The sequence below is a fragment of the Trachinotus anak genome, unplaced genomic scaffold (assembly GCF_046630095.1).
Source record: "Trachinotus anak isolate AG129_WGS33_773 ecotype Australia unplaced genomic scaffold, CSIRO_AGI_Tana_v1 ptg000003l, whole genome shotgun sequence".
In the NCBI taxonomy this organism is placed as follows: domain Eukaryota; kingdom Metazoa; phylum Chordata; class Actinopteri; order Carangiformes; family Carangidae; genus Trachinotus; species Trachinotus anak.
In genome coordinates, this window is record NW_027273854.1 from 22,892,117 (window position 1) to 22,906,948 (window position 14,832).

General features: G+C 43.2%; 1 protein-coding gene across 7 annotated transcripts in view; it reads right to left on the reverse strand.

Annotated features, from left to right (window-relative positions):
• Positions 1-3,943: 3,943 nt before the first annotated feature.
• Positions 3,944-14,832, reverse strand: part of caskin1 (CASK interacting protein 1) — a 121,911-nt gene continuing 111,022 nt past the window's right edge. For 6 of the 7 annotated variants that reach the window (XM_071474657.1, XM_071474656.1, XM_071474654.1 and 3 more), the window contains 8 exons: positions 12,978-13,079; positions 12,590-12,728; positions 11,301-11,444; positions 9,952-11,201; positions 9,503-9,808; positions 8,466-9,078; positions 6,420-6,927; positions 3,944-4,919 (listed from right to left, as the gene is read on the reverse strand). In XM_071474657.1, coding sequence (XP_071330758.1) covers positions 4,823-4,919; positions 6,420-6,927; positions 8,466-9,078; positions 9,503-9,808; positions 9,952-11,201; positions 11,301-11,444; positions 12,590-12,728; positions 12,978-13,079 — 3,159 coding nt within the window. In that variant the 3' untranslated portion in view covers positions 3,944-4,822. The remainder of the gene's footprint in view (positions 4,920-6,419; positions 6,928-8,465; positions 9,079-9,502; positions 9,809-9,951; positions 11,202-11,300; positions 11,445-12,589; positions 12,729-12,977; positions 13,080-14,832) is intronic. The other variant, XM_071474651.1, reaches the window with a different exon arrangement.

Below are 14,832 nucleotides of genomic sequence, written 5' to 3' on the forward strand. Positions count from 1 at the left end.
CCTCACATTTACCATGCTGGCATTGATCTCCTCCTCTGACTCTTAGTAGAATATTTACTTGTTAACATCTTTTACAAGTCTTGGGATGTAATTTACCAAAATAAGAGAGCAGTTGGAGGAGGGTAGCAGGTATTAATGGATTCATGCAGTCATGTGCTGCCCCCTGCAGGAGGACCTTGAAAATATAAAGTTCATGTCTCAACACAAAGGGAGGCAGTGCAGTTTGTATATAACATTTATTTATTCAGAGCAGATGGCCATAAGATGCAGTCACTGCAAGCACACCACTGTCCACACACATACACACTCGCACACAGGTTTCATACAGTCAATAGCAGAGCAACACTTAACACACACTCGGCCTCTCAAGCACTCACGTACAGTCACTGCAGAGCAGAGGAGACACCGGTCCAGTATCTGTTCAGATAAGCACAGGCGGAAAATCAAATAAAAACAGCTTGGCTTTTTCTTTTGAGAAAGAAAATGAACTACTTTTGCTCCACAACATATTTGACCATCTGTGTTTTTTCACCATCTGTGGTATTTCACCTCTGTAGCCTGATCCAACCCTGACCCCAACCCCCACACACCGAAATACACGTCGAAATAACGCCCACAACATGACAGATGACCAAAATGAGACCCAAGGAAGGAGGAGGAAAGGCTGAAAGTTGCTTTAACATGACGGGCCGAGTTTAAAAGCAAGGACGTCATCTTCCAGTTGTGAACGATGGGAGCCATGTCTGTGTGGCTTAAGTTTAGAAAGAAAGGCTTAACCTCTGCACAGGGGACATTACTGTGGATGTCAGTCGACTAGAAAAACCTAATCTTATACTGTAGATTTCAGATAACCAAAATGTTTGACAAATCAGAACAATTTTGTTTTTTAATGCAAAAACGTTTGTGTGAATAAAAAGAAATTCATTACACATGTGCTAACACCCGGACCAACCATTACGACTGGCATTTCACTGGTTGGTTTTCATTAATTGGAAATGATTTTGGGAAATGTGCTCATTTGTTTCCTTGTTTGAAACTGATGCTAGCAGCTGGTTAGCTTAGCCAACAGGAAACAGCTGGGTTGACTTTGTCCTAAGAAAAGAAAAACCACAACCTGTTTTTACACTTTTTCACAGTTTTTGTGCAAATCAAATAAACAAGATGCTAAGTAGTGAGCTAGCTAGCCTCTCCATTTGCTGCTCTTTACTCTAAGCTAAGCTAAGCTAACCTGCTGCTGCTGTTGTAGCCTCATATATTTAATAAAGGACATAAGAGTGGTATCAATCATTTCATCTAACTCACAACGTTAAAGTGAATAAGCTTATATCCCAAAATGTTTTACTACAACATTTAATGTTCTGACAAATTAGCACATGAATGTGGAAGCTAACTCAGGGGTCCTGGATGTTGCCGTTCCAGAAAGTATGTAACTGGATGAAGTGGGGTCAAGAGGTCAAAGTAGCTGTATTGGAATAAATTAGCCCCTAACTGTCCAGTCAGATGGAGAAGAAGAGTTTAAAAAATACAAATTAGGCCCGTATGTGTGAATAACAGAACACCAAGTGGGGGAAAAAATGTCACTGTTGGTTAATGGGTTTTGTTTAGGTCTGATGATTTTCATATATTTTTTTTTTTATGATCACATATAAATAATGAAGACAGGAAAGAGAGCAATCCCCATATTTTGTACATACCCATCTACTGTATTGTAGTCAGTCCAAAATCACAAAGCAAGGCACATGTTTCAAAGAAAAAAAAAGACTGAACGTTGCATTTAAAACAATTAAAAAATAATACAACCTAACAACAAGAATTGCTTGTATTATACACATCGCCATACCTGGACACATGTACACATGTAGGCAGAGGGAAAAATAAAAAAATAACAATAATAATAATAATAATTAAAAAACCAACAACAAAAAAACCCAAAACAAAACAGAAACGCTTTCCTGGAAATATCCTAACATGTTATCCTGCAATGACTCATCAGCTCAGACCACTTAAGCATGGAGAAGCAAACTGATTCAACACTCATTAGATCTGTTAACTTTGAAAAATAGTCTTCAGGATGACACATACATCATAAATACACTTTTTTTTTTTTGCAAATATCCATATATATAATCTCTATGTGATCATAATTTAAATACCACAACTATTCTCTGAATTCTTATTCATTTATATAAGGAGTGTGGCTGCTATGGGACTGTGATTTTCTTAATGGACCGAGGTGCGAGTTGAGTATTGCACCTCTCTGGATGCAGGTTCTTGGTTGGTTTTAGAAACTTCACATTGCACTGAAACAAACCATCCAGCTTCACAGATCTCTGGCGCCACTTGCTCCATCTTAACACTTTTTTTTTTTTGATCCCATGAAAATGCTGTCATGGCAACACACCGTGTAGTAACCACAGTGATGCCAATGAGGATGGTGGGCGTGATGATGTAGATTGTCATGGCAACAGGGGGTGGGAGGTTTGGGAGAGTGTGGGATGAGAGAGATAAAAACAGAAAGAGAGGGGTTATCAGCTGAGGTTTCGGCCATTGTGGTTTTTTTCTTTTTTCTTCATACTCTGGAGAAATAAACTCAGGGGTCCCGCACGATCTGGAAAAGTCATAGATTTTACAAGTATAAATCAATATAGGATCTTAAAAGTAGGGATGCACCGACATTGGGCTGTTACCGCACTTGTTAACTGGATTGTTATTGACCAGATGTGGTCAATCCTCATTAAATTCAGGTATTGCATCACTAGAAAATTTAGTATCGCCATTATTCATTCACCCAGGACGGACTGCTGAGTTCATGGTCACCCCTGCCCTCATGTTACCTCACATGAAAATGATTCCAGTGAATTCCACACCAGATTTTAAAGCCCACCTCCTGTAAAAAAAAAAAAAAGTGTTTTCTCATTGGTCATTTAGATTTTTGGGTGTCACTGTGCAGAACGATGCATGCACTGAGTTTACACTGAGAGTGGACTTTTCAGTGACGTGAAACACATTTTGAGTTCAGCAGTTTAACTAGTGGTGAGAAGAAAACTATTTGCATGGTCACAGTTTCTGGATTTTTTTAATGAGGGAGGTGACTAGATGTTGTCTTAAGATTTTTTTAACAAGATATTTGAACAATTTTTGTGGTTAGAACATATCTGGAGGGTCTGTTTAGATTTTTGAAAGAGAGAGCACTAATATTGGATTGGTAGTTGGCATCAGCAGATAACCTGAGTTAACAAGCAGCTGGATCAGTGCATCCCTGCTTGAAAAATGAAAAAGAATATATCCTCTTGAAAGTATGTGGATTTCTAACCATGAAATCCTGTCATCTCAGGATCAGCACTGGCGTCTATAACAACACAGACTTTCAGTCACTGAATTTAAATCAAAAAGTTGTTCAGTTTTGTGTGGGAGTATGAGAAACCTGAAGTTTGTTGCTACACCCTTGTTTTTCTGCTGAAATAACAGCAGGTATCAGGAATGATTTAAAACTGTCTGGGTGAAGCTGAGTTCATCGGCCTCGCTCTCTATAGACATGTAGCTCTGACTCTGGTGCTTGTGTTGCATTGTGTTTAGATGGGGGGGGGGGTTTGGGCCAACTGAGGCTGAGCTGACCTTTGACCCCAAGACTCATCATCCTGAAGAACTTACCCACTGCCTTTACATTGCCTTGCTAAAACCTTTCACCTCAAACCCCTTTAACTGCCTCCTGAAACCCTCCAAGACCTAACACCTGCTTTCCAAGACAACCTGCTGTAGCCTTGCTGCAGTTTCTCTCTTCCCCCTCTTCTCTCATTTTAGTCTATATTGTGCAGGCTCCCGTGTGTGTGTGTGTGTGTGTGTGTGTGCAAGCTGGCTGCATGGGTCATTGTGCTTCTCCTGCATGTGTGTGTGCATGAGTGTGTTTTGCGGGTGATGATGAGGATGCAGTAGAGTGTATGGATGCAGCCAGGACAGGAAACTGGATTTGATCCTGAAACTCTAACAATCCACAAGCTGAACCCAGAGCTAACACACATACACCTATCACGCCGTTCTCACACACACATACACACACACACACACACTGCAGGAGCTGGATAGTCTCGTTTTGGTCACAGATAAAAAATTTTCCACCAAGTCATTTACATCGTCACAACACCAGAGGTCACCATTCCACACAGAACCAAGACATCAAACCAAAGAGCTAGAGATTCATATTTATCGGTATATTATATATTAGTGTGCTAATGCAGGACTTTTTCAGTAGATATAAACTCTCCATGCTTAGAATGTACACATACCATACTATGATTCATTACACAGTTGGTTTTTCAATCAGTATTAGTTTAGTTTATTTGTTCAAGTCCACGCAGAGTTCTCAAAAGACCCATGTTTTGATTGCAATCTCCTCCATTTTGTTGCATTTCTTCATCTCTCCATCTGATGATTTTTTTAATCTTCTCTCCACATCAGATGTTTTTGGTCCTTTTTTTTTTTTTACCTCTCTCTTTTAGTGTCCCTCTCTTTATCTATCCTTCGTTCTTGCACTCCCTCTGCCAAACGTCTGTCCAGGCCTGTGGCACTGCTCCATCATCATTTTCATCATCAGCAACATCATCAGATGAGAGGAAGAGGAGGATGAGAGAGGTTTTTCCAGAGCAGCGACGGACGGACGGACGGACGATGGGAAGAGTGAGGAGGGGGTGGGCACGACGGAGAGAGAAGGATGAAGAGAAGGAGAGAGAGACAGAGAGAGATAGGGAGGCGTGTTGCCCGTTGTGCCATCTGAGTCACTCCTGTTGCAGCGTTGCCGTGGAGACACGCTGACTGGTTTCTGCGGTTACTCCAACATGGCGTCCAGCTGGTCGGCCAGGTCATCGAACATGCTGCCGATGTCGTCCAGGATGCTAACTGTGGTCTTCTGCTCAGCCACAGAGCTAAACACACACACACACACACACACACACACACACACACAGAAGCACATTATACCAAATGATGAAGAACACTTCTGGTCTGATCTGGGCCTCTCATTTCACAGTGGCACTGGCACTGAAAAGTGGGGGCTAATTAACTGTTAGCTAAGCCCCTCCCCCCTTAGTTACTGTTGCTACACCTGTCAAGATTTCCTTTCTCACATGACACATAATATAATGTTGTATAATTTACGCAATACAACGTAAAATTTACCATCGAAATTTTTTGGACATTTTGAAACTACTCCTCCCTGGTCTCAAACAAAACAAGCTTGTCATTGCCAGCCAGCTAATATTGTAACTGTTGCTGTAGCTCGCTAGCTTATTAAGCTAATGTTAGCTAAACTAATGTTTCATGTTTTATTGTATCTAGCTGACTCACATTAAAACAAGACCCTTATATAAGTCTTAAATATACACTTGATAGCTAGATACATGATATCATGCTAACAGACTAAGACTAAAGCTACTGAGGCTAACGCTACATGTCTGTGGTAAAAGTTGTCACCCTCACCCTCTGATGATGCAAGAAAAGGACATCAAGATTTGTCTTTTTCTTGTTCTCCTATTGCACTGTAGACCAAGTTAGTACTATGCGAAGAAATATACCATCAGGCTTATTTCATTCAATATCCGTACTACTTCTTATTTTCAATCAGACCTTTAGGATGAGGTCTTACCTTTCATTTTATTTTCATGCTGATTGTTAGAAAAAAAATTGACTGTACCATAAATTGATATCTTAACCACTTTGTACAGACTCACAATAAAAATAAAAAAAAAAAGTGTAGAAAAAAAAAACTAAAAACAAAAACAAATTCAATATTTTGTGTCTACGTGGGACCATTAAGGCCAGGTGAGCCTAGTTACAGGTGCTAAATCATACATTCTAGGTGGGTGTGTTGTTCTGACAATCATGGCCAATCAGATTCACCACTTTCATTCCTTTTAAACACATGACTTCCTGACACACTGACAGTCTGAGATGAGTTTTTCTCAGAGGAAACTTATTGTTGGGGTGCACTGAATTTCAAAATAATGAAAACAGCAGCTCAGATATACCACACCTCACGTTTGATGTCACTTTGGACATGTTGACGATCTTATCTAATGCTGCGTCATGTTATTTGTCATGCAATGATCCGTAACCATCTGTCATTAAATACCACCATAGTGCCATATGCACAGTGAAAGTAGAGTTAAAAAATTCTTTATTTCTGTTTCACATGGAAAATGATTCTGACTGACAATCTGATATGAAATAATTGTTGGTTTAATCTTTACATTGCAACATAAATGTGATCCTGGTGTGATCCCCAAATAAAGTAGCTAACAGCGAGTTTGTCAGTGTGTGTCTGCACACGCACACCCGCTGTGAAACTAGTAGCCTTCCTGTGTATGAGTGTGTGAGCATGGCAGTATTTGTGTATTTGTGTGTGTTAGAGTGTGTGTGCTCCTTACTCCTCCTGCCGCAGTATCTTATCCTCCACAGCCCGTAGAGCGGCGGCCAGCGATGCACTTGTCTCCTCCAGTTTCTGATGCACAAGAGAATCCACACTGAAGTCTGGCGTTGTCGTAACAGCCGGCGCTGTCACCCCTCCTCCAACCATCCCGCTGTCCACCGACACACCCCCGATGGAGGATCGAGGAGGTTTGACAGGTGGGGGGGTCGGGCTGGGAGTAGCAGGAGTCTGGGGCGTCTGTGGTGTGGTGGGGGTCTGCGGCGTGTGGGGGCTCTGGGAAGATGGACTCGGTGGCTTGGCATTTGGCGGGCTGGGAGTGTTGGAAGGAGGGAAAGAGGGGGGCGAGCTGGTCTGTCGGGCCACCGCATGGTGCTGCTTGACTGGGGCAGGGGCCGGGGTTGGGGAGGGGGGACTGGTCAGGGAGTGGATGAGTTTGGCCGGTTTGGGCGCCGTAGGTGGTGGCACTGGTTTGGGCGAGACCGGTGGAGGGATCTTCTTTCCTTCCACTACAGAGAGAGAGAAAAGAACAAGGCTGAGTTAGTGACTGACTGAAGCAGGTCTGTTCTGCAGCTCCTGGCTCCCAGGGGCCTTAAAGGGCCAAGAATTACTGTGTATCATTTTCTAGTCTATATCAAGTGAAGACATGAACAAAGGCTTCAGATATCATACAACAGAAACTGTGCCAGTTTACAAGCAGCATCATAGGGTGGGGGCAGGGACAATTAATCCTGTACTGGACATAAAGAGTCCTCCATGAAACTGAAAGTGGAACCAGACTGAAGACACATAGAAGTTCTATAATAACCATAATAAAAACAACCATAATGTACTTATAGCAGTTTATTTTAACAAGGCTGATCAACATTAATCAATATTCAATAATGACTTGTTGAAAAGGAGTGTTTCTGGCTTCCTCAGAGGGAATTTTTGGATTTGATTTCAAAACACATTCTGACATTAAAGTTCCTATAAATGTCAGCAGCATTGCTTTTGTCGTATCTACATCCTTATTTACTTCCTCACTAAAAGAAGAAGAACCAAGATTAGCTTAAGCATCTTGGCTTTGACACTAGGATGTGATGTCACAGGGTTCAGTCTGCTTCAACCAAGTGTTTATCAGATGGTCAAACAATATCTGAAGCAGCTTTCCCTGCAGTGGAGTGTTCAACTGAGTCTAAGTCGAACATGTGCACCGTTATAACCATTTAAATGATTACCATGCCTCACTCTTCACTGTGATGGCGGCTTCTCCCTGGGTTTGATTGTGGCTGTTCAGAACAAGTATAAACAAGGTATATGAACTGGTCACTCTTGAAGTTTAAAGGTGTCGCATTTCGGATGTCAGAAATAAGGGGCCAAAACTGACGATCCAACAAGTATGCCCACCTCGTAGCAAATAGCCAGTTGTGCAGAGGTGAGAAAGTAGGCAGGGTTTTCTCTCAAAGATTCCCCACAAAGTCTCTCCTCTCTCTACTCTAGACACTTCTCACACATACAATCAAGTGCAACATCATTAATGGCTTTTGAGGAAAGACTGTCCAGAAGTGTATTATCCCCATTAGAACAAGTATAGCATCAACCCAACAAGTAAGGTTCAACCCACCATGACATCACCCATTTGTTTGTGAGCTGCCGTTTTGAAGCCTCGAGTTTGTAATTTGGTTTTTTGACACCAGAAGAAACCATTTTTGGATGAGAAGGTGGAGCTGAGGAGGATTGAGGGGTGGATCTGACCTGCTCTGTCCTCTATCCTGATTGTCAGGCAGGTCGCAATGTGTGGTACAAGTCTGTCATTCACACAGTAGCCCTGCCCTAATGCATACCATGCTTTATTGTCCTTGTTTATTTTCCTCTAAATGGGACCATAATTTGAACATCATGTTGTTTTGAAGACGACTTGAAACTAGTGATTGAGACCATAAACTCATTAGGAAAATGTTCACTGAGGTAATAAATCAAGTGAGAAGTACAGACATTTTCCCACAGACTTCAATACAATCAGACTTTTTTTGTCACACAAACACACGTCATACACTGTGAGTACCTGGGCTTCCAGGTGTGCCAGGGCCTGGCAGGGGGACTCTCTTGTTGGAAGCAGGCTGTGGTGGGGTCTGTGGGCCTCCTTGTCTCTTTATCTGCCCCACTACAGGCTTGGGGGAGACTGGTGGCTTTGGTTTCCTCTGCAGACCTCCTTCATTGCCTGCTGGAGCTGCGTGATCCACACTGTCCCTGCGCGGAGCAGCAATCACTTGTGGTTGAGGTTGAGGTTGAGGTTGATGTTGGGGTTGAGGTTGAGGTTGAGGTTGCGGCTGCTCTGTCACTCCAGCATCAGATACCGGGCGGCGTTTCACGGTGGCGGTGCCGTTCTGGTAGGGTACTGGCTGCATGGTGTTCGGTGGCACAAGTCCCACAGCATCTCCATTAGCTGCGGCCAGGTCTGCAAAGCCCTCAGGCTCCTTGTCGCGGCTCTTGGGCCGCCGCTTGACGGTGGACGACTCCTGGAGGGTGAAGTCGGAGCCGTTGGGGTGGGGCTTGGAGCTACGGGGCCGTCGCTTTAAGGTCGCTGTGGCCTCGACGCTGGAGATGTCCTCCTGGGTGTAACCACCGTCTCCCTGGGGAGGCTCCCCATCCCCCTGCAGACAGACACAAAATACACACTAACGGAAAATTCATACATTCATGACAAGAGGTAATTTTTGCACAAACAGTCAAAACATTGATAAATGGAAAACACAAATAAAAACAGAGAAGCTTCACTATGGATTAATACTAGAATACATCACATTTAATTTTAGCACATTACATAACATAGATAATATAGATACAGATAGATAGATAGATAGATGTAAAGATAGATAGATAGGTAGATAGATAGATGTAAAGATAGATAGATAGATAGATAGATAGATGTAAAGATAGATAGATAGATGGATAGATAGATGTAAAGATAGATAGATAGATAGATAGATAGATAGATAGATGTAAAGAAATGATAGATAGATAGATAGATAGATAGATAGATGTAAAGAAATGATAGATAGATAGATAGATAGATAGACAAACATATATATAGATAGCTACCTGTCCTTCTCCTTCTCCTCGACCCTGGCGGCGGATAGTCAGGCTTCCCTCCTCCGCAAACGGCAAATTCTCTGATGAGCTGCCGCTGCCTCCCGAGCTGGGATGGGGGGAGGACGGAGGGTGGGGGGAAGAGGAATTTACAGTTGGAGTGGAGGTCTCAGGCTGGACAGAGGGAGACGGGAGAGCGGAGGGGGTTGGCTGGTTGCGCCTGGCAGCTGCCACCAGCTCCGTGACAGGGCCACTGATGGTCCGCCGTCGGTTCACCACCTCGCCATCCAGACCAATGGCATCGCGTGTTTTCCCCACCTGGTAAACATACAGCCATGCCATTGGTTGACTGTGTTTTAGTTCATTAACTACATAAATAAATATGTATATAATGCAATACATTTGTAAACACTCTTCGTATCCTTCTTACAATGACTCAGACAAAGTGTTTTCTACAATACCTGCAGGAAATTCTTCTGCAGCGCCATGCCTTTGGCTCCACCCCCTATAGAAGACATTTCCAACATGGCGGCAATACTCCTCACACTGCCCATGCTGCTTGTCTCCACAGCACCTGCTTCCATGGACACCCCAAGGTCGCTGGCCCGCCGCTGTTGGTGGTAAGGCACGTCCAGCATCCCTCCTGTGGTGGTGAGCGTGTGCTGCTGTGCGTTGGCATCTGTCAGGTTGGAGTTGGAGCTGGAGATGGCAGAGCTGGAGCGTTTGGGTGGTGGTGGGGGCGGGCCTTTTTTCTTCTGACGCAGAGCAAAGGACTGCGCCTGGTTGCGGTTGGCGTTCTTGTCCTGGTTGCGGACCGAGTGGCTGCGGCTGACGCGGTGGGTCACTGTGGCGTATTTACCTCCATCCCCTCTGACGACAGCTGAGTTCTGACCTCCTACTACCTCTGCTTCTCCTTCTCTTCCTCCTCCACCTCCCCCACCTCCTCCACCTCCTCCACCTCCTGCCCTCTCATCACACTCGCCGTCTGACACGGCGTATCGGTTGAGGCTGTGGGCACGTTTCTTCTGGAGCGCCGTGGGCTCTGCTCCCTCTCCCTCAGCCAGCTCTGCCTCTGGTGGGAGGCAGAGGAGGGGGACCTGTGGTTGTTGGCTCTCCCTGACCTCCATCACCTGTGTCTGTGGGTGGTGCTGAGGTTGTGCCTGGTGCAGAGGCTGGACTGGAGGTTGTTGCTGCTGCTGCTGCTGCTGCTGCTGCTGCTGAGGCTGAAGCTGGGTGCACGGGGCTCCGCGGTGGGTCGGAGACTGAGGGGGGTGTGAGCGTGGGGACTGAGGTCTCTCCCCCTGGATGAACTGGGGGGTCGGCTTGGGTTTGGCCTGCGGGGAAGCTGCGCTCTGGACGGAGGAAGTGGAGGAGGAAGATGAGGTTCTAGTCTTGGTAGGGGTGTGAGGGGGCGTGTAGGGGGGAGCAGGCTGGGAATGGGAGTGGGAGTGACGGTGTTTGCCTTGAGAGGAGATACTGCCTCTGTGGGAGGAGGTGCTTCCCTGGCTGCTCTGCTGCCTCATAGTCCGCGCCTCCTTCTTCGGCGGCCCAGTGCCTCCTCCCCCACCTCCTGTCATCACCTCATCATGGTCCTTGCTGAGGCTGCGTGTTCGTTGAGCTTTGACCTCCTGACCTGGCTGGGTCATGGCGCTCTGCAGCTCAGTGCTCAACTCGCTGTCCTGGAAGGTGCTCATCTTAGGAGACATGATCTCTGAAGAGAAGAAGAAACTCTTCAGATTAATGTGAAGATTAATCTTAAAAGGACAGAAGGTCATGATTATCATTGTCAAATGTTCATCTGTTAACCTACCGTCTGGAGGCGGGCTGTCCACTGACATGACTTCCTGCTGCTGTGTGATTGGTGGAGGTTTCTTTCGGAGGGAGCCCCGCCCATCTGAACTGCGCTGCATTTCAGCCAGTCGCTTCACGGCCAGCATCAGCTTCTTCTGGTGGCCTTTAACATCAACAGATTGGAATTATGGTTCTTGTTTAATTAAGAAAATTGTAAGTTAACTAATTTCTAAATTAACAACATATCAAATATGTATATTTTTAATCAAAAGCATATTTAATGTTATTATTACTATCATTATACACACTACATATGTAGATCTTCCCTCATCTTAGAACGTGAACATGGGCTCTGAAGCCTCAAAACAACGTATAGTAAAAGGTTATTAGTAAAAAATATAAGCAGTCACATCAATGAATAACATTCTCAGTTATTATTTATAATCAAAATAGAGCCCAAAAAGAAACATAAAGCTTTAAGCTTTTCCTGTAATGTTTAATCGCTGTCAAAACAAAAGCAAAAGCCTTTGTTTTTTAAATTGACTAAATTACAGCTTCATAAAATGTACTCTATTTATCTTCCACTAGCTTATCTTATATTTTTCAATTCCTGTTTCCTGTTTCATTTCCTGTACTTTGCTTTTGGCACACAATCATTTATCTGTTCCCTGTTTTCCACACATGAGCTACTCTAACTGAAAGCACAAAGCCTTTTCAGCTAGCTACCTGGCTGAATCTAACTTTCATCATAAAACATCAACACATCAGTACATGTACAGTTAATCATCCATATAATATACTGCATACTGCTGTAGTATCACTGTATACAAAGGAGTTAACAGACACCATGGTATTGTATGCATACTGCAGTATGGTTTTATTCCTCACTTGTTTAATAACCTTTTAGTCAGGTTCAGGCCTCCGTACATGTCTACGCCACACTCGGGATGTTCTGAATATTTTCATCATTTTCGTCATGTTTATGTGAAGCGTTCTCCTCATGAAATACCATAGATATAAATGTTTGCTACAGAAAACTACAGAAAACATAGTCAAACCCTGGGCTCAATAACTGTAGCATTAGCGTTAGATTATGATGCTTGGGAGTAGATTCTGCAGGAAGTGAAGTTGTTTTCCCATCGATATGAGTTTCCTCTTAACTTAACCTGAGCCTTACCTTCACCCCACCCCTAACCACTCATCTCTGCTAAATCCAGCTTTCTTTTCCTTACTTCCAAAGGGACAATGTATCTGCCACGGTGGTCACACTGTATATTATAATGTAAAAACTACATTAATGCATATTACCCAGTTTGGTGATGCCTATCTCCTGCAGGTCCTCCCAAGTGATGTCAGTGATGAAGTCGATGTTCTCATAACCGTTCTGCACCAACACCTGGTGGTACTGGCTTAGACCAATGGCAGACAGCCACTCTCCTAGATTGGCCTAATGGGAACACCACATACATCACTGCTCACCAGGCTAGCCGACACTAAAGCTGGCAGCCTGCCTTTGAAAACAGACTGATAACCAGCAGCCAATGAACACATCTGGCACTTCATGACGGACCAACAGAAATATGATCTATACAGACAGTTTTAGCACAACAGCAGTAACCAAACAATAATTGTTAACAGCATCTACAATAACTGTCATTATATCATAGAGTGTGTGTGTGTCTTGAGTTGTACTCACAGGTTTCTGGTCGGGCAGCCACTCTGTGACACTTAGCTTGTTAATCTCTGATGTCATTTTCTTTCTGTGACCTGGTTTAGTTATTCCAATAGCTGTCAGATCCTACACACAAACACACACACACACACACAAACAAATACACACATATATGAGATACAGTAGTGGAATGTGCAGGCTTTTCCTCCACAAAAATCTCCAATACTCCAGCAGTCTCTCTCTCTCTCTCTCTCTCACACACACACACACACACACACACACACACACACACAGAGGAAAACTTGCAACAAAAAGACACAAGAGACAGCGTGAAGTCTAATGAAAGCTTCTGCCAGTTTAGGAGGAAAGAGCAGAAATGTAAATGTCTAAAAATGATAAGAAAAGCTGCAAATCAAGGAGAGCAAAAGCAAATGTCTTCAGTGAAAAGGAAGCACCCAGGAGAAATCAGTCAGCTCGATTCTCCGTGATTTCATTTAAATTCAGCTCGTACTTTTATACTCACTATATCTTGTCGTAAATAAATAAAGTCAGACGTACAAACTAATAGAATTAAAAATTACAGTGTGAATTGAGAACTGAACAGTGCATCATCCTGTTTTGTTCGTGTAATTCAGTGGTAGTTGTGGTGGACACACAGGAACACACTTTTACAGACACACACACACACACAAACACACACACACACAGACACACACACACCCATCACTCATGAATTATAAACAGATGCGATATAAAAATACAGTAGTAGGGCCAGGGATTTTATGACATGTCTCTGATAACAAAGCTCTTTTAAAGTCAGCTCAGCTCTGAACCCTTCAGCATGCACAGCTACGACCGGAGCGAACGTAAAAATACAAATAATTTATACAGGCTATAAATTATTTGTATGTAGGTGATTGTGGCGCAGAGCATCAGTCTAGTTCCTCAGAGCAGGCAGCAGCAGTGTTGAAGGTGAGGGGAGGGTCAGGGGGTTGTGTGGATACATTTTTACATCTAAGTCCACTGATTTTATTTTTCAACGTGTTCAGCTTCACTGGGTCTTACACTCTGGCAGCTCAAAATGGAAGTGAGAGTGAAATAAAATTATTCTCAGTATGTGGAAATGTAGAGGTCATGTAAGTGAACTGCGGGCAAGATGCTTTGTTATTTTATTGATTTTCTTAGCATTTATCATTATTAATTCTTACATTTCTAAAGTAATTTGATACCTAGTTTATTTTTTTTAATTCTGTGCAGTATGAACTATTTCAAAAACCTGGTGCTATTTGAACATAAGATGCAGTAAAATTACACAAAAGTGTTATAGGCTCATTGTTGTAGAGGCTGATGCAGTATAACAACACATATTTACTTCTCTTAATGTTTATTTATTTAAAATTATTTATATATTTTTATTAAGTTGCAAATGGTCAAAATCAAAGCAGCACAGGCTGAGATAATTCCCAGTGTGGGTCAAGCTATATAACACTGGATCCTATATTTCCCATGATGCAACTTAATATCATTTTTCATTAGACCCTCCCTGCCCAGTAAATCCCCACATACACCACACCCCAAGATCAAAAACCAGGCTTGTTGTTGAAAAAAAAAAAAGAAGAAAAAAAGTTATTTACTTAGACTTGGGAAAACTAAGTTTTCATAGGTTGAACAATTTCTCAGTAAGTGAACATGGTCCTTCTTCAAGACGGTGCATTGTGGGAATTTGGTGACTTGTGGTTTCATGTATTGGCGAACGTTGATCACGTTCAGAGGGTAACCATGTTTAATTTGGTACAGGGATCACAGAAATACATTTTTTTTTCTGTTCATTAAGCAGACAGGTGTTGCTTTGAGTTTTCCTTCAACAGTTGTCCTTGTC